Source organism: Malassezia japonica, chromosome 2, assembly GCF_029542785.1.
Source record: "Malassezia japonica chromosome 2, complete sequence".
Classification (NCBI taxonomy): Eukaryota; Fungi; Basidiomycota; class Malasseziomycetes; order Malasseziales; family Malasseziaceae; genus Malassezia; species Malassezia japonica.
Window position 1 is genome coordinate 734615 of NC_083371.1, and position 17886 is coordinate 752500.

At 57.6% G+C, this 17886-nt stretch overlaps 11 protein-coding genes across 11 annotated transcripts; 2 read left to right on the forward strand and 9 right to left on the reverse strand.

The window, feature by feature from the left end:
• Window positions 1-241: 241 nt before the first annotated feature.
• On the forward strand, window positions 242-1677 carry ERG24 (Delta(14)-sterol reductase; the record flags this gene model as incomplete). The annotated part of the gene is made up of 4 exons (XM_060265468.1): window positions 242-608; window positions 631-845; window positions 868-1548; window positions 1636-1677. 4 exons carry the CDS (start codon window positions 242-244, stop codon window positions 1675-1677), a joined length of 1305 nt encoding a protein of 434 aa, XP_060121451.1.
• Window positions 1678-1787: 110 nt separating this feature from the next.
• MJAP1_001512 (uncharacterized protein) lies at window positions 1788-2164 on the reverse strand (the record flags this gene model as incomplete). The annotated part of the gene is made up of 4 exons (XM_060265469.1): window positions 1788-1826; window positions 1861-1923; window positions 1952-2063; window positions 2112-2164. 4 exons carry the CDS (start codon window positions 2162-2164, stop codon window positions 1788-1790), a joined length of 267 nt encoding a protein of 88 aa, XP_060121452.1.
• A 192-nt stretch (window positions 2165-2356) lies between these two features.
• Window positions 2357-3964, reverse strand: MJAP1_001513 (uncharacterized protein; the record flags this gene model as incomplete). Its single annotated transcript, XM_060265470.1, has 1 exon — window positions 2357-3964. One exon carries the CDS (start codon window positions 3962-3964, stop codon window positions 2357-2359), a length of 1608 nt encoding a protein of 535 aa, XP_060121453.1.
• Window positions 3965-4366: 402 nt separating this feature from the next.
• Window positions 4367-6184, reverse strand: MJAP1_001514 (uncharacterized protein; the record flags this gene model as incomplete). The annotated part of the gene is made up of 1 exon (XM_060265471.1): window positions 4367-6184. One exon carries the CDS (start codon window positions 6182-6184, stop codon window positions 4367-4369), a length of 1818 nt encoding a protein of 605 aa, XP_060121454.1.
• Window positions 6185-6505: 321 nt separating this feature from the next.
• Window positions 6506-8134, reverse strand: MJAP1_001515 (uncharacterized protein; the record flags this gene model as incomplete). The annotated part of the gene is made up of 1 exon (XM_060265472.1): window positions 6506-8134. The coding sequence occupies one exon, from the start codon at window positions 8132-8134 to the stop codon at window positions 6506-6508; it is 1629 nt and encodes a 542-aa protein (XP_060121455.1).
• Window positions 8135-8366: 232 nt separating this feature from the next.
• MJAP1_001516 (uncharacterized protein) lies at window positions 8367-9986 on the reverse strand (the record flags this gene model as incomplete). Its single annotated transcript, XM_060265473.1, has 1 exon — window positions 8367-9986. One exon carries the CDS (start codon window positions 9984-9986, stop codon window positions 8367-8369), a length of 1620 nt encoding a protein of 539 aa, XP_060121456.1.
• Window positions 9987-10227: 241 nt separating this feature from the next.
• Window positions 10228-11862, reverse strand: MJAP1_001517 (uncharacterized protein; the record flags this gene model as incomplete). Its single annotated transcript, XM_060265474.1, has 1 exon — window positions 10228-11862. One exon carries the CDS (start codon window positions 11860-11862, stop codon window positions 10228-10230), a length of 1635 nt encoding a protein of 544 aa, XP_060121457.1.
• A 221-nt stretch (window positions 11863-12083) lies between these two features.
• Window positions 12084-13700, reverse strand: MJAP1_001518 (uncharacterized protein; the record flags this gene model as incomplete). Its single annotated transcript, XM_060265475.1, has 1 exon — window positions 12084-13700. The coding sequence occupies one exon, from the start codon at window positions 13698-13700 to the stop codon at window positions 12084-12086; it is 1617 nt and encodes a 538-aa protein (XP_060121458.1).
• A 164-nt stretch (window positions 13701-13864) lies between these two features.
• MJAP1_001519 (uncharacterized protein) lies at window positions 13865-15301 on the reverse strand (the record flags this gene model as incomplete). Its single annotated transcript, XM_060265476.1, has 1 exon — window positions 13865-15301. One exon carries the CDS (start codon window positions 15299-15301, stop codon window positions 13865-13867), a length of 1437 nt encoding a protein of 478 aa, XP_060121459.1.
• Window positions 15302-15754: 453 nt separating this feature from the next.
• RPL5 (60S ribosomal protein L5) lies at window positions 15755-16722 on the reverse strand (the record flags this gene model as incomplete). Its single annotated transcript, XM_060265477.1, has 2 exons — window positions 15755-16657; window positions 16720-16722. The coding sequence occupies 2 exons, from the start codon at window positions 16720-16722 to the stop codon at window positions 15755-15757; spliced, it is 906 nt and encodes a 301-aa protein (XP_060121460.1).
• A 347-nt stretch (window positions 16723-17069) lies between these two features.
• RPL15A (60S ribosomal protein L15A) lies at window positions 17070-17684 on the forward strand (the record flags this gene model as incomplete). Its single annotated transcript, XM_060265478.1, has 1 exon — window positions 17070-17684. The coding sequence occupies one exon, from the start codon at window positions 17070-17072 to the stop codon at window positions 17682-17684; it is 615 nt and encodes a 204-aa protein (XP_060121461.1).
• Window positions 17685-17886: the final 202 nt, after the last annotated feature.

Sequence of the window (17886 nt, forward strand, 5' to 3'; positions counted from 1 at the left end):
CTTTTCGGATAGCTTCCTCTCTTGTTTGCTGCTTGTATTTAACTGGAAGGCATATTGTCCGTCAGAGGCCTGGGGATGTCCCAACGCCTGGCCGGCGATCAGTAGACAGACCGCCCCAACGACTTGGCAGAAAAATTGCATCGTCGAGGGCCGTGCGGTCGCTAATGTGGAGGCGCAAGAGCCAAATGGGCCAATTTATTCAATGACCTAAACCGCGTGATCTAAGTAAGTCTCCCGCAACATGGCATTTACCACAGAGACGAAAAAGACGTCGAAAGAGGTGCTGGCGCCTCGCTCGACGGAGCTCGAGTTCTGTGGGTTTCCCGGAGCCTTATTTGTAACGGTCGTGGTTCCCATTGTGACGTATTTCCTGGCGTTTGGGTGCAGCGAGGAACTGGGCTGCTCGCTCTCGCTACCGGTGAGCAACCCCGACATTTTTTTCGCGTATGCGCGTCGTGAGTTTGTCGCTAGCTTCACCGATACGACTGCGTGGGCCCTGTACTTTGCATGGTACGCTTACTGTGTCATTGCCTGGTTCGTGCTTCCGAGCAAGTGGGTGAAGGGTCTTCCGCTGCGAACCGGCCAGGTGCTCGAGTACAAGACCAATGGTACGTTGGAAAACTAACGCAGCGTTTGCGACCGGTGTCGTGACGCTGGGAGGATTGGCGATGTACATTGGCATTTACGGCCCGTCGAGCTTCACGATTCTCTACGACCACTGGCCAGGCCTCGTGACCGCCGCCCTTGTGAATTCGTTTGTGCAGGCGGTATACGTGTACGTGGGCTCGTTCTGTGGCCCCAAGCTCCTTGCGCTCGGTGGAAACAGTGGCAATGTGCTGTACGACGTACGTGTTTCCGCTTACCCAGTGGTTCATCGGCCGCGAGCTGAACCCCCGCATTGGCCTGTTTGACATCAAGACCTTTAACGAGCTGCGCCCCGGCCTGATTCTGTGGGTGATGATGGATGTTAGCTGCATCTGCCACCAGTACACTGCGTATGGCTCTGTGACGGACAGCATGGTGCTCGTCGTCGTCTTCCATCTGTGGTACGTCCTCGACTCGCTGCTGCACGAGTCGACCATCTTTTCGCAGATGGACATCACCACGGACGGTTTTGGATTCATGCTGAGTGTCGGTGACTTGGTTTGGGTACCCTTCACCTACAGTCTGCAGGCCAAGTACCTTGCCTTCCAGCCTGTCCACCTCGGCCCGGTTGGCATTGCGCTGATTCTCGCCCTGCAGTTCTTTGGCTTCTACATCTTCCGCACCGCTAATGTCGAGAAGAACGATTTCCGCCTGGGACGCAACCCCAAGAACCTGCAGTACATGAACACTGCGCGTGGTACCAAGCTGATCGTGTCGGGCTGGTGGGGTCGTAGCCGTCACCCCAACTACCTGGGCGACTGGCTGATGGCCTGGGCATGGTGCCTGCCCTGCGGGTTCTCCTCGCCGATCCCCTTTTTCTACGTCGTGTACTTTGCTGTGCTGCTTGTGCACCGCCAGCTGCGCGACGATGACGCCTGCAAGAAGAAGTACGGAGCCGAGTACGTATATTTTCCTGACATGTACTGACCACAACCCACCGGGATACAGCTGGGAGGTTTATGTGAGTATCTCTGCTGTTTCTGACCACAGTGCAAGCGCGTGCCCTACCGCATCATTCCGTATGTGTATTAGAGCAATCAACACAGGTCGATAGAGAGTTGTTTCCACATGCAATGTGTCAAGAAGCTCAAAATCATGCGAGAGTGATGAAATTCATTCCTCAATATCAAAGATACCCGTATTTAGAGACGGTCGCGCTTGTAGTGCTTGTCGAATTGACCCTGTGATGTTAGCAAGTTGGGTCATTTTACGTACGTTGATGTTGAGCATCTTGTAGCCGGTACCGGGCTCAATGTTGTTCCAGGGAGTCGGGTTGTTCTGTAACGCGTCAGATTAAGCAACGTACCTTCTTGTCCCAAATCACCTCAGGAGCGCGAGCAAGGCGGGTAATGTACCAAGCAGCACCGCCAACAGCGAAGCCGGTAATGGCAATGATAGGGTACACCTCGACAGGGATACTGCGTGAAAGTGTTAGTAATTGTCCATAAAGTCCCTAGAACACGTACACCTTCTTCCAGTTGAAGGCGTTCTTAGCAGCCTGAGCGGTAGGACCAACCATGATGAATTCAGGTAGCTGAAGCTTACGGTCATCCAACGGCCCTTTTCGGAACCGGCCCGCAAATCACGTGACAACCACACGACACGGTGCGCGGTTCTGCGGTGGAGGCGTGCTCAACCGCGTCGCTGCATATATTACCAGGGCTCGTCGAGCCAACTACAAAAAACCTAATACATCACAAAAAAAAATCGCTTAGATAGTGCCGTTACGGACAGGGCCGGTCACGGTGAAGTCGGTTCCGTTCTTGCCGAAGCAAACAAGGTCGTACTTGGCGTCCTTGTAGGCGTTCTTCTGCTGGTGCTGCAGGAAGTCGTCAAACTTGCAGAGACCGTCAGGACGCTTCTCGCAACCCTGGTCCTGGTCCATGGGGATGACCGCCTCGTTGATCTTGGAGCGGATGTACTTGGTAGAAGCGTTGTTCTCCTTGCACTCCAGAACCTCAAACACAAGACGGGCGGCGAAGGGCGTGACGCGGCTCGAGCGGTAGCGGCGCTTGGGGTCCGGCTTGGTAGTAGGAAGGAAGTCGGCAATCTGCGTGAAGTTGAGCGAGGTGAGAACAGAGTGGATCACATCGTCGTGCGTGAAGTCGGCGTACAGGGGCTGGTCGACAGGGAAGTAGGTAGTGCTCTTGTCGAGCGTCGAGTTCTGGTCCGTGACAGGGCCAGTGAACTTGGTGTTGTTCAGGCGGCTGAGGAACTCGGTAACGTAGCCGATACCCTGAGCCTTACCGGTGGGGTTCATGAAGCCGTAGTCACCCTGGAACTGCAGGTCAATGTCGTACTCGTAGTTCTCAAACTCCTCCTTGGTGAAGAGAGGGCAGAACTTCGAGTAGCCCATAGCGACGCTCTCGTACGCGCAGATGCTCATCATACCGTAAACGAGGGTCTCGTCCAGCTTGATGCCTTTAACAAGCTTCTGAAGACGCTCAATCGCGTTCTTCAGGTAGACTTTCTGCCACTGGCTGCTGGCGATGTCACCAAGGTAGTACGAGTCCACGTTAGTGTTGTTGCAGCCATCGTAGGGGGCAAGAGTGATGTTCTGGCCGGTCCACTCGGTGAGCACCTCGAGGTTCACCTTCTCCGCAGCATTCCAGCCGAAGAAACCAAGAGCCCAGTAGCGAGCCGTGTCGAGCATACGGCTCTGCGAGGTGGTGCGGAGGACCGGCTTGTGCTCGGTAAGGTTCTCGAGGAGCTTGCCGTACTGGTAGTAGAACTTCACACCCGAGTCAAAGAGCTCCTGGGCACCCTGGTGCACGAGGGTCTCGGCACCGAGGGTGTAGTTCCAGTGGTTCAGGAACTCGAGCTCACCCGAAGCGTTGAACTTGCCAGCCTTGGTAGCGTTCCAGAGGGTAGCACCGAAGAGAGGAGCGCCCTCGTGCGTGCTGCTAGTGGGGTTACGGGCACCGTGACGGTGGAGGATGTGCACCTGCTTGACGGTGCATTGCTCAGGGAGGACCTCGTAGCCGTGCGTTTCGGGGAAGAGGTCATCGGCGGGGTGGTACGGCGAGGTGGTACCGAGGTTGCGGAAGATGTCCGCCGAGGTCGCGTTGCTCTTGTCCGCATCCTTTGGGAGCCAGCGCATCTCAATACCGTAGTTGCCGAAGGGCTGGGTCGAGTTCAGCTTGTCGTCCTGGGCAAGGAACGGAGGGTGAGGGGCGTAAGCGACCGGGCCGAGGAAACCGACATCGGTAGGGAAGGTGGTGCTGGAAGTACCAGTCACGTTGTTCCAGCTCACCGAGGTCGACTGGGCGCTAGCCACAGCGAAGTACACAAAAGGAAGGAGAGCAGCGAGCCTGGCCATCTTGGTGGAAGGCTTGAACGAGCGTTGGCTTTTCTAGCTCTGTTATATCCTACTTCTGCCGATGCGCGAATTGTGTTTCGACCCTGCAAGTGCTATGAACTTTGTGGCTTAGGCGCCGGACTCGGCATCACACGTGCGCGTTTAATGCGCAGCGAGCCAATCGTCTGAACCCCGATTCGGAAATCCTCCGCAGTTGTGGAGAGGGCGCAAACCAAAAAGCGCGCACTGCGCGCCAGATCGCACGTACGAGCCCGGGTCTTGGTCCCGAGGAGGGCAAAAGTACACAACGTGGTCCAAAGTGAGTTCGAAAGTGCATGTTCCACAATCATACCGTAAATTACCTCACTAAACTATAGTAGCGTAAACATCATCGGATAGAATAAAAAAACAACGCAGCACGATTTACTTGCTGCTGGAGGCGCTGCTAGCACCAGACGAGGCCTTGCTCGACGAAGCGCTGCTCGAGGGGGAGCCGCTCGAAGAGGAGCCGCTCGACGAGGAGCCGCTCGACGAGGAGCCGCTCGACGAAGCACCGCTCGACGAGGCGGCCGACGAAGCACCCGCGGCACCACCGTGGCTCGAGGCGTTCTTCTGGCCAGCCTCGATCTGAGCGTCAGTCAGGGCACCCATGTGGACGGGGCCGGTGACAGTGAAGTTCGTACCGTTCTTGCCGAAGCAGAACAGGTCGAACTTGGAGGCCTTAAAGGCGGTGTCGTTCTGGTACTTGATAAAGTCGTTGAGCTTGCAGAGACCGTCAGGGCGCTTCTCGCAACCCTGGTCCTGGTTAAGAGGGACAACAGCCTCGTTGAGCTTGGCACGGATGTACTGAGTAGTCGAGTTCTTCTCGTCACAGTCCATCACCTCGAACACGAGACGAGCGCCGAAAGGAGTGACACGGCTAGCGCGGTAGCGGCGCTTGGGGTCGGGCTTGGTCGTGGGGAGGTAGTCGCCGACCTGGGTCATGTTGAGGGCAGTAAGGATCGACTGGATGACGACATCGTGGGTGAAGTCAGCGTAGAGGGGCTGGTCCAGCGGGAAGTAGGTCGAGTTCTTGTCGATCGTCGAGTTCTGCTCCGACTGGGGGCCGGTGAAGCTCTTGTTGGTCAGGCGGGCAAGGAACTCGGTGACCCAGCCGATACCGTTGGCCTTACCACCGGGGCTCATGAAACCGTTGTTGGCCTGGAAGCTGATGTCGATGTCGTACTCAAAGTCCTCCCACTCCTGCTTGGTGAAAAGCGAGCAGAAGTTCGAGTAACCGAGGGCGTTGAGCTCGTAAGCGCACATGCTCTGCATGTTGTACACATCGTTGTAGGTAAAGTTGACACCCTGCACCTGGTTCTGGATGCGGGGAATGGTCTTGTTGAGGTACTGCTGGCGCCAGATGGGGAGGATCTCGTCCGAGAGGTAGAACGAGTTGTTGCAGTCGTAGTAGGGCACAAGGGTGTCGTTCTGGCCCTTGATCTCGTTAAGAACCTCGATGTTGGACTTCGACGGGGCGTCCCAGCCGAAGAAACCAAGAGCCCAGTAGCGAGCCGAGTCGAGCATACGGCTCTGCGAGGTGGTGCGGAGGACCGGCTTGTGCTCGGTAAGGTTCTCGAGGAGCTTGCCGTACTGGTAGTAGTGCTTGACACCCGAGTCGAAGAGCTCCTGGGTGCCCTGGTGGGTGAGCACCTCGGCACCGAGCGAGAAGTTCCAGCTGTTGAGGAAAGCAAGCTCGCCGCTGGCCTTCAGGTTACCGGCCTTGGAAGCGTTGTAGATCTTCTCACCAAGGGTGTTGACACTAGGGCCAGCACCGCCCGAAGCGGGGTAACGAGAGCCGTGACGGTGGAGGATGTGCACCTGCTTGATGGTGCACTGCTTAGGGACCGTGCTGTAGGCAGCCGTCTCGGGGAACAGGTCATCGGCCGGGAAGTAAGGCGAGGTCTGACCGAGGTTGCGGTAGATGTCCGCCGAGGTCGCGTTGTCCTTGTCGGCGTCCTTGGGGAGGAAGCGGAGCTCGATACCGTAGCTACCAGGGTTGGGCTTGGTCGAGTTCACCTTGTCCTGCTGAGCAAGGAAAGGAGTCTTGCCATACAAGGTCGGGCCGAGCAGACCGACGTCCGTGGGGAAGGCCTGGGCAGTGTTGCCAGTGGTGTTCTGCCAGTCGACCGAGGGCGAGGCCTGCTGGGCCGAGGCCACAGCAGCGCACACGAAAGGAAGCAGCGCGTAGATGGCGGCCATTCTTGCGAGCGGTGAGAACAATCTAACTTGGAAATGCCTATGAGTAGCCTAAATAGTCTCTCGCTTTGGTTGCGCACGGCAGTTTGCAGGACTTGCACCCGCCGCTGCTTGTGGTAATGCACTCGGATGCAGCAATCATTTTTTAATTGACCCAATCAGCGGCGTGCCTAGTGGCACGCGGTGCGGCGCCCTTCGTTCACGCCGATGCATCAGACACCCCAGATGCGCGCATGTGCGACCGGAATATTGCGAAGTGAGCTTATTTATGCCCCCCCTGCAGCCGTCGTTTAACACGTCGATCCTGCTACCTAATCCCAAACATTACTTGTGCATCTGACTGTCCTCGAGCGTGCCCGTCGAGACGGGGCCGGTGACCGTAAAGTCAGTGCCATTCTTGCCGTAGCATGCGAGTTCGAACTTGGCCGCGTCGTTCGCGTGCGCCTTGAGGAATCCGACAAAGTCGTCCAGCTTGCACAGACCATCGGGGCGCTTGGCGCAGCCCTGGCCCTCGTCGAGCGGGAGGACAGCCTCATTAATCTTGACGCGGATGTAGTTCGTAGGCTGCTTGTTCTCCGTGCACTCAAGCACTTCAAAGACGACGCGAGCGCCAAACGGCACTACGTCACTCGCACGGAAGCCGCGCTTGGTCACGATGCTGCCCGAACCGAGCGGCGTGCTGAACTGCGTAAAGTTGAAGGCGGTCAGAATACTGACCATCACCGAGTCGTGCGAGAAGTCTGCGTAGAGCGTCTGGTTCACCGGGAAGTAGGTCGGGTTCTTGTCCAGCGTGTTGTTCTGCGTCGTCTGCGGCTGCGAGTAGTTGCCGTGGGTGACGCGCTCCAGGAACTCGTTCACGTAGCCAATACCCATGGCCTTGCCAGTCGGGCTCATGAAGCCATTGTTGGCTTGGAACTTGAGGTCGGCCTCGTACTCGTAGCTCTCCCATTCCTCCTTGGTGAACAGGTTGCAGAACTGCGAGTAGCCCATGCCCGACGTCTCGTAGGGGCACATTGAAATAAAGTTCTCCATGTCGTCAATCGTCAGGTTGATGCCTTTGATGTGCTGTTGAATGCGATCAAGCGGCTTCTGCAAGTACACATTTTGCCATTGCTTGCGCATCTTGTCGCCAAACTTGATTTCATCACCGTTAGGGCAGCTGTGCTTGGGCTCAAGCGTGTTGTTCTGCTTGTCGGCCTCGGTGAGCACTTCCAAATTCACCTTGCTCGTCGCATCCCAACCAAAGAAGCCGAGGGCCCAATAGCGCGCCGAGTCTACCACACGGCTGCTCGACGAGGCACGGATGACGGGCTTCTCGGTGGCATTCTCCAGAAGCTTGCCGTACTGGTAATAGGCCTTGACACCCGAGTCAAAGAGCTCCTGTGCACCTTGGTGCACAAGATCAGCGACACCCAGTTCGTACTTCCAGTCGTGCAGGAAGGCAAGCTCACCCGATGCCTCGAACGTGTTGTTGCGCGTCGTGTTCTGGATCTTGGCAGCCAAAAGACCCGGACCATCGTCCATACCATCCGTGGGGTAGCGAGCACCGTGGCGGTGCAGAATGTGCACCTGCTTCACCGTGCACTGGTCGGGAAGCACTTCGTAGGCAGCCGTCTGAGGGAAGAGGGTGCTAGGACGCCACGGCGTGTAGGGGCCGAGGTTGCTAAAGATGTCGTTGGAAGTCGTGTTCTCGTGGCCGACATCCTTGGGCAGCCAGCGCATCTCAATGCCGTACGGGCCAAATGGACGCGTCGTGTTCAGCTTGTCCCGCTGCGCGACAAAGGGCGCACCGCCAGGGACCGTGTCGCCCAGCGCACCCACGTCCGTGGGGAAGGTCTCGCTCGCAGTACCCGTGACGTTGTTCCAGTTGATGGGAGCATCTTTGGCAGACACGGCAACGATCGTCGACGTGCTCGCACAGACAGCAGCAATCAGCGGCTTGAAGTTCACCATGGTAGGAGAGGATAGGTTCTTACAGCCGCACTCGCCAGTGAACGTTTGCCCACGTTTCGCGAATCGACTCGCGAGGCGGTTCGCCGATCGCGACGTGCACGAGCCACGCACGTGGGCCCCTCGGCCGGACCACACCCAGGCACATTGGAGTGCTCCGAAGCCTTGGAACCGATGATGGCCATAATCCAAATAGTCTATAGTAACACTAAAAAAACTTCTAGGACATCCACGCTTAGTTCTTCTTCTTGATCTGGTCGTCGGTCAGCGTGCCGGTCTTGGACGGGCCGGTGACGACGTAGTCCGTGCCGTTGACACCGAAGCAAGCGACATCAAAGTGCGAGTCCTTGTAGGCGTGGGCCTGGAGCGTGCCAATGAAGTCGTTGAGCTTGCAGAGACCGTCAGGGCGCGACTTGCAGCCCTGGTCCTGGTTGAGAGGGACAACAGCCTCGTTGACCTTGGCACGGATGTACTGAGTCGAGTTGTTGTTCTCGTCACAGTCCATCACCTCGAACACGAGACGAGCACCGAAAGGAGTGACACGGCTAGCGCGGTAGTGACGCTTGGAGTCAGGGTTGGTGGGGTCGAGCACCTGGAGAACCTGAGTCAGGTTGAAAGCCGTCATGATGTTGGTGATCGCAGTGTCGTGCGAGAAGTCGGCGTAGAGGCCCTGGTCAAGCGGGTAGTAGGCAGGGTTGCTGTCCAGCGTAGAGTTCTGCAGGGTCTGGGGACCATGGAACTTCTGCTTGGTGATACGGTCGATGAACTCGAGCACGTAACCAATACCGTAGGCCTTGGCGTTGGGGCTCATGAGACCGCTGCCGGCCATGAACTGAAGGTCGACGTCGTACTCATGCTGCTCCCACTCCTCCTTGGTAAAGACGCTGCAGAAGTGCGAGTAGCCAATCGACACCGTCTCGTAACCACAGAGGGTCATCATGTAGTAAATGTCGCTTGGGTCGATCGTCACACCCGAAACCATCTTGTTCAGACGGTCGGCAATAGCGGGGGTGTACTTCTGCTCCCAGGCCTTGATCGGCGCGGTCATGTTGGGCGACTTGCAGTTAGGGGCCAGCGTGTTGTTCTGCGACTTGTCCTCGGTCACCACCTCGAGGTTCATCTTGGCAGGGGCGTCCCAGCCAAAGAAGCCCAGGGTCCAGTAGCGGGCCGAGTCGAGCATGCGGCTCTGCGAGGTGGTGCGGATCACGGGCTTGTGCTCAGTAAGGTTCTCAAGGAGCTTGCCGTACTGGTAGTAGTGCTTGACACCCGAGTCAAAGAGCTCCTGCGAACCGACATGGGTAAGCACCTCGGTACCGAGGGTGTAGTTCCAGTGGTTCAGGAAGGCAAGGTCGCCAGTAGCGTTGAGCTTGCCAGCCTTGGTCGCGTTCTGGATCTTCTTGCCAAAGAGGTACTCACCTCCCGTGCTGCCGCCAGTAGGGTAGCGAGCACCGTGGCGGTGAAGGATGTGGACCTGCTTGATGGTGCAGTTCTTAGGAACGACCTGCTGGCCGCTGGTTTCGGGGAACAGGTCATCGGCGGGGTGGTAAGGCGAAACCTGGCCGAGGTTGCGGAAGATGTCATCCGACGTCGCGTTGTTCTTCTCGCCGTCCTTGGGGAGCCAGCGCATCTCAACACCGTACTTGCCGTTGGGGCGCGTAGTGTTCAGCTTGTCAACCTGCGCAAGGAAAGGCGGCGCACTGTAGACGGTCTGGCCCAGGAAACCGACATCAGTAGGGTACACCTGGCCTTCCGAGCCGGTGACGTTGCCCCAGTTCACCGAGGGGCTCGCCGAGGCATCCGCCGCCTTGGCAACAGCGGCGCACACAAAGGGAAGGAGGGCGTAAATACTGACCATCTTGAGGAGGTTGTGGTGGGGGGCGAAGCACTGTATTGACAGCCAAGTTATCGAGTCCCTAGCGCCCTTGCGCGAATTTACTGCGCCATGCGCTCTGCAGCAAGATTTCAGTTTGTGCCCCTGCACGTTCGCAGCGCCTGCAGCCTGGTTGGCACGGACCACATCACTTGACGGAACACATTTGCCTGATTAGGAAAGCGCGTGTGGAGGGAGAATTAAAGTTCCTACGGAAGCAACAAATTTAGTGGTGCACAATTGCGCTGTCGGGCACGACGCCGTCCGTGACGGTGCTCAGGCCCTTGAGCTTAAAGTCGGTACCGTTCTTGCCGAAGCAGGAGAGATCAAACTTGGAAGCCTTGTACGCGTTCTTCTCCAGGTAGCTCGTGAAGTCGTCCAGCTTGCAGAGACCGTCCGGACGCGGCTTGCAGCCCTGGGCCTCGTTCAGGGGAACAATAGCCTCGTTCATCTTCATACGGATGTAGGTCTGGTTACCCTTCTTCTCGTTGCAGTCAAGGACCTCCCAGACCCAGCGAGCACCGTAAGGGAGCACCTGGCTAAGCTTGAAGTTACGGTTCTGGTCGTTGTGGTGGGGGTCGAACTTGGACTTGAATTGGGTGAGGTTCAGTGCGGCCATGATGCTGGTCATCTGACTGTGGTGCGAGACGTCCACAAAGAGGGGCTGGTCAAGGGGGAAGTACGTAGAGTTGGTGTCAAGCGTCATGTTCTGCGTCGTGACCGGGCCGGTGAACTTCTCCTTCTTGAGACGAGCGATAAATTCCGACACCCAACCGATACCGACACCACGGGCCGTGGGGTTCAGGAAACCGTTGTCGGCCATCGTCTGCAGGTCCATGTCGTACTCAAAGTTCAGCCACTCGTTCTTGGTAAAGAGCTTGCAGAAGTCGGAGTAACCAATGCCCACCGTCTCGTAGGGGCAAGCGCTCATCATATTGTACACGTCAGTGATCGTAAGATCAATGCCCTTGAGGTTCTTCTGCAGACGAGCCTTGGGGGCCTGCAGGTAGATGTTCTGCCAGATGGCACTGACGTTGACGCTAAGCTCGTAGTCGTCGCTGTCGGCGTTGCGGCAAGCGTTCTTACCAGCCAGGGTAAGGTTCTGGAAATCGTCCTCGGTGAGGACTTCGAGGTGCATCTTGTCCGTAGCATCCCAGCCGAAGAAGCCCAGGGTCCAGTAGCGGGCCGAGTCAAGCACACGGCTGTGCGACGAAGTACGCACGACGGGCTTGTGGGCAGTGAAGTTGGACAGGAGCTTGGCGTAGTCGTAGTAAGCCTTGACACCCGACATGAACATCTCCTGCGCACCGTTGTGCACCAGGATCTTCTGGCCGAGATCGTAATTCCAGTTGTAGAGGAACTCGAGCTCACCCGAAGCCTTCAGCTTGCCGGCCTTGACGGCATCCTGCACCTTCTCGCCAAAGTTACCGGGGCCCGACTTGTGGCCCTTGTCGGGGTAGCGCGAGCCGTGACGGTGGAGGATGTGCACCTGCTTGATTTCGCACTGGTCCGGCACTTTCTCGTAGCCATACGTCTCCGGGAACAGCTTGTCAGCGGGCTTGTAGGGCGTCATGTTGGCGAGGTGACGGAAAATGTCGTCCGAGGTGGCATGGTCACGCTTCGCATTCTTCGGGAGCCAGCGCATCTCGATCGAGGCGTCGGTGCGAGGGCGGTAGGAGATCTTGTCGATCTGAGCATTGTAAGGGGCACCACCCGGAACTTCGTCACTGCCAAAACCAACGTCCGTAGGGAAGAGGATCGGCGAGGTGCCAGTGGTGTTCTTGAAACTCGTCGAGTCCTTCGCAGCACCAGGCTGCGCGAGGAGCGCGAGATAGACCAGAGGCAAAAGAGAGACAATCATCAAGAGCAGGGAGTGGGGGTTCTATAACAAGAAACGCGTCTAACTATATGTGGCATTCGCGCCCAAACACGCTTCCGCCCTTGGGCAAATCCGAACGCCCTGGCCAAGTCTTAATTCATGTGGAGATCGCACGTTCTTGCTTGATCCAGTCAGCCAATGCAATTATATCGGTTTATGCATATGCATGGAATTTGACATATCGCCCTTGGCCGGTCGTTATCTTAATGCTTGCTGGAGAGAACCTGCGAACTGTTCAGGGAACCGTTCTCGACGAGGCCGGTCACGTTAAAGTCAGTGCCGTTCTTGCCATAGCAAGCAATCTCAAAGTGAGATTCATTGTAGGCCTTCTTGAGGTTGCTGGTAAAGTCGTTCAGCTTGCAGAGACCGTCCGCGCGCTTCTCGCAGCCCTGGTCCTTGTCCAGAGGCACGACACCCTCATTGAGCTTGACACGGATAAACTCGTTGCTCTGTTGGTTTTCGTCACACTCCATCACCTCGAACACGAAGCGGGCGCCAAATGGCGTCACCCAGCTCGTGCGGTACTTTCGGTGGGGATCCATCTTGGTCGGATTCAAGAAACCGGCGAACTGCGTAAAGTTCATAGCGGTGAGCATGGCTGTCATCGACGAGTCGTGCGTGAAGTCGACGTAGAGCGGCTGGTGCACTGGGAAATAGGTCGTATTCTTGTCCAGCGTAGCGTTCTGCTGCGTCACAGGGCCTTTAAAGTTGCTTTGGTCCAGACGCGCAAGCAACTCCTGCGCCCAGCCAACACCCAGCGCCTTGGCGTTGGGCGACATGAAACCGACCGTAGTTTGGAAACCGAGATCCAAATCATACTCGTACTGTTCCCACTCCTCCTTGGTAAAGATATTGCAGAACTGCGAGTAGCCCTGGCTCACCGTCTCGTACGGGCACATCGACAGCATATTATAAATATCCGTCTGCGTCAGGTTCAAGCCCTCTGCCTGGCTCTGCAAGCGCTTCTGGATGTTGGGAATATACACGTTGCGCCATTGGGCGACTGCAGCCGCACCTGCCGGGAAGGTGGTGTTGCAGCGCGGGGCGAGAGTATTGTTCTGTTTCGGGTCGATCTCGGTGATCACCTCCAGGTTGGCCTTGGTCGGCGCGTCCCAGCCGAAGAAGCCAAGCATCCAGTAGCGCGCTGAGTCGAGCATGCGGTTCTGCGAGGTAGTGCGGACCACAATCTTATCCGAGTACTTCTCGAGGAGCTTGCCGTACTGGTAGTAGTGCTTCACGCCCGAGTCGAACTCTTCCTGTGCACCAAGATGCACCATGACCTCGCTGCCCATCGAGTAGTTCCACTTGTTGAGGAAGGACAGATCGCCGGTCGCGTGCAGCGTGCCATTCTTGGTCGCATTGGCTACCTTCTCGCCAAAGTTACCGACACCCGAGACATTCAAGCCGATGGGGTAGCGCGAGCCGTGGCGGTGGAGAATGTGCACTTGCTTCAGTTTGCAGTTGTTCGGCAGCTGCTGGTACTGCCTCATCTCGGGGAACAGGTCAGGCGTCGCGCGGTAAGGCGAAGTCGCGCCTTGGTTGCGGAAGATGTCGTCCGACGTCGCATTGTCCTTGTGCGCGTCTTTCGGCACCCACCGCATCTCGACAGGGAAGTTGTTCGTCTGCCACCTGGTCGTGTTCAGACGGTCCTGCTCAGCGAGAATCGGCGCAGCACCGTACACCATCACACCAGGGTTGCCCACCGCCGTAGGGAAGGTGATGTTCGACGTGCCCGTCACATTGTTCCAGTTCACCGACGTGGACTGCGCCGAGCCCAGCGACACGGCGCTCAGCACCACAGCAATCGGGAGGGCAATCATGTTGTGAGTGCAGATCAGCAGGCGGCGTCCCTTGTCGACCTGTGCGCACCGTGCGCGAAATTCGCCTGCACGCAGTGCATGTACATAAATAAACGGCGCAGCTCCCTCGTGCGCCCCCCACGTGTGCACCCATGAAACGCCAGTTTAGATTCGGTCGGGGACGCTCAGCGGGGATGGGCGAAGCATATTTCGGCAAAGTGCGCAGCATTGTACATCTTTTTCGTGTGTGCGATAAACGCATTAAGCCGACAAAGCCCGTCCGGACGCTTGGTGCACCCCTGGTCCTCGTTCAAAGGAATAATCGCCTCGTTGATTTTCGCACGAACGTAGTCCATCGTCGACTCGCCCTCGGCGCATTCCATCACTTCAAACACAAGACGGGCGCCAAAAGGTGTGATACGGCTTGCGCGAAAAGTGCGGTGAGGATCGGGGTGATGCATGTCCATAGGTCCGTCAAACTGCGTCATGTTGAGCGTCGTCAGGATCGCCATGAGCACCGTGTCGTGTGTAAAGTCGACAAAGACTGGCTGATCGAGCGGAAAGTAGGTCGCATTGGAATCCACCGTACTGTTCTGCGATGTGATAGGGCCTTCGAATGGCTTCTTTGCGAGGCGATCCGAAAACTCACCGACCCATCCCATGCCCTCCGCACGGCCCGTCTCACTGCCAAAGCCGTGGTCGCCATGGAAGCCTAGATCGAACGAGTACTCAAAACTCTCGTATTCTTTCTTGGTGAATACTGGGCAGAACTCGGAGTAGCCAAGCGCAGCCGTCTCGTAGGCACACAGAGCCATCATGTTGAACACGTCGTCCGTGGTCAGTTCCATGCCCTTGATCATGGGCTGCAGACGCTCCACGAGCGCAGGCAGGTACTCCTTGCCCCATACAGAGGCACGTTTGCGACCTAGCTTTTTCTCTTTGTTGTGGGCGTTCGGGCATGCGTGCTTGGGCGACAAGGTGCTGTTCCACGCCGGCCCTTCCGGCAGCACTTCCAAATCGACCTTGTCCACGGCGTCCCACCCCACAAACCCAAGCGACCAGTAACGCGCCGAGTCTAACATACGGCTCTGCGAGGTCGTGCGGATGACCGGCTTGTGCTCTTTGAGCTTGTCCATAAGCTCTGCGTATTGGTAGTAGGCGTGTGTGCCTGCGTTAAACATGTCTTGGCCGCCCTGGCGAACAAGCTTGCCCTTGCCGAGTGTGTAGGTCCAATCGTTCAAGAAAGCGAGGTCGCTCGATGCCACAAACGTGCCGTGGCGCTTGGCCTTGTCGATCCGCTTGCCCACATGCCCCGGTCCCTTTTTGCGTCCTTTGGTCGGGTATCGCGCGCCATGGCGGTAGATCATGTGTACTTGCTTGACGGTGCACTGGGCCGGCACGGCCTCGTACGGGATCGTCTCTGGAAACAGATCCTTTGCTGGCGAGTAAGGCGAAGCGGGCCCAAGGTTGCGAAAGATGTCTTCCGAATGTGCTCCGTCCCTGGCAGCGTCTTTTGGCAGCCACCGCAGCTCGATGGCGGGATGGTCGCCGGTCCACGTCACGTTGAGCTTGTCCTCCTGCGCTTTAAACGGGTTTGCGCCATCGCGGACCTTTCCCAGCATGCCCAGATCAGTGGGAAACGCGCTAGGGGCTGTGCGCGTGGCACTATGAACGCTCACGGCCGGGGCTGGGGCGTCCTGCTCATAGAAGGCGGACAAGGCGCCCACCACAGCAGGAATAATCAAGGTTTTATTACCCATCGCGCAGCTGTCTCACTACACTAGCTCCGCCCCCCACACGTCCTGTCAAAATCAAAGGACAGGCGTAGTGAACGACGCTACGCCGCCTGCAGCTGCCCCGTGGGAGGGCTGCACGGCGCTGCAGTGTTGCTCCACTTGGCCCCACGTGCGGTGCGGCGGTCATGGAAGGTGGAGTAATCATCGTCAATTGCACCAAGTGCGACCAAAGGATCTATAAAAGACAAGCGTATGGCGCGACCATGCACAACTTTTTTTTTGTCCCAGCCATGCAATGTGAATGGCACACAAATACAGGCATAGAGCTCACGGACAAGATTAGTTATCAGCGTCCACGTTGTAGGCCTTCTCCAGGGCAGCGATCTTGTCCTGGATCTTGGCCTTGCGCTGGTCGTACGAGAGGCGGACCTGCTTGTACTTCTTCGACTCAGCAGCCCAGTCCTTGTTCTTCTCCGAGGGGTGGAACTCGGGGTCCTCACGGATCGCCTCGTAGGCCTTCTCGTAGAGCTCCTCCATGTCCTCGCTGCCGATGTCGTCCTCGAGGTACGACGAGAAGTGCTTCTTGAAACGCTCGTCATCCTCCTCCTCGAGAGCCTCCATGAACTCGGCGACGTGGCCACCGAAGATGTAGTTACGGAGGACGTCAGCGTCGAGCTCCTTCGACTCGGGGTCGAAGCCGGGGAAGCGGCGCTCGTTGTGAGGGATGAAGATACCACCGTCCGAGGCACCCTTCAGGGCACCAAAGACACGCGAACCGGTCGAGGTGCGCTTAAGACCGACGTCGAGGTAGCACTTGAAGGGGCGGGGCTCGTCGTCGCCGAGGGGCTCGGTGAAGGTGAGCTCACCGCTGGGCTCCTCCTCACCAGTGTACTTCTCGTCAAGGCCGAGCTTCTTAAGAGCACGGCGGGCCACAAGGAGACCAGTGGCGTAAGCGGCAGTCCAGTTGGAGAGACCGTGCTTGATGCCGTAGCGGGGCAGCTCACGCGAGCTGGCGTGGGTCAGCACGTAGTCGCCCTGGATCTTGGCGTGGACAATCTGGCAAGTGACAAAGCGGTTCGAGAAACGAACAACAAGGCGGAACTTGGGCGCATTGTACTTGTTCTTGGCCTGGGCGACCAGGCGCTTGCGCGCGTAGTAGTCGGTCTTACCCTCGCGGCGGCGACGGTACTTCACCTGGTAGCGCGAGAAGTAGGCATCCGACTTCACAGTCTTGGTGAAAGGCTACAGAGCGTTAGTATTCCATTCCTGCAGCGCCATGGCCTGCGCCCGGCGTGCGTACGTACCATGATGATCCGCCTGACGTCTGTGGTTAGGTTCAAACCGCTTGGCCGCGGCTGCTCCTTTTGCGCGGCTGCAGTTCTTCGAAACATTTCGGCCGAATTAAAACTACATCCTATATTTGCTCACGTGAGTTGCTAGCAAGAGGATGCAAGCGGGCCTGTTAGGCCCCTAGAAAATGCCGCGCGGGCGGCGGCGCTAGGCGCAGGCTGGGCCAAGAGCTTGCTTCTCTACCTCAAGTTCCTTCTGCAAGCAAGGTACGTATGCTGCGCGAGCATAGCAGCAGGCATTAGTATTTCTTCTGCCCTTTGCTTTCCTCGCTCTCTCCTCACTGAACGTATACTAACACACGCAGATGGGTGCCTACAAGTACCTTGAGGAGCTCTACAAGAAGAAGCAGAGCGATGTCATGCGCTTCCTGCTTCGCGTCCGGTGCTGGGAGTACCGCCAGGTGAACGTGGTGACCCGCGCCTCGCGCCCCTCGCGCCCTGACAAGGCTCGCCGCCTTGGTTACAAGGCCAAGCAGGGCTACGTCATCTACCGCGTCCGTGTCCGCCGCGGTAACCGCAAGAAGCACGTCTCCAAGGGTGCGACGTACGGTAAGCCCGTTCGCCAGGGTGTGAACCACCTCAAGCCCTCGCGCTCTCTGCGCGTCCTCGCTGAGGAGCGTGTTGGCCGCAAGGCGTCCAACCTGCGCGTGCTCAACTCGTACTGGATTAACCAGGACGGTGTGTACAAGTACTTTGAGGTCATCTGTGTCGACCCTCAGCACAAGGCTATCCGCCGCGACCCCCGCATCAACTGGATCGCCGATGCCGTTCACAAGCACCGCGAGAACCGCAGCCTTACCGGTGCCGGCAAGAAGGCCCGGGGTATTGGCAAGGGTCACCGCTTCAACAACACCAGCGGTGGTGGTCGCCTCGCCGCCTACCGCAAGCGCCAGACCCTCCAGCTCAGGCGCTACCGTTAAACGCTTTATCCAGGCTCTATGCGGCAGGTGCTGTTATTTGGTTTGGTCTACAGCCCCAGTGTCCTGCTGGGCTTTGTCGATCTTGTCGCTAGCAGCAGTGTAACGTTTACGTAGCGGAGCGCGCTGCGCCCAAAATCCATTAGGAACGCTTCCCTATCCTATTGATAGTGCCTGGATAACTCCAGCACTTGCGTAGATGCAG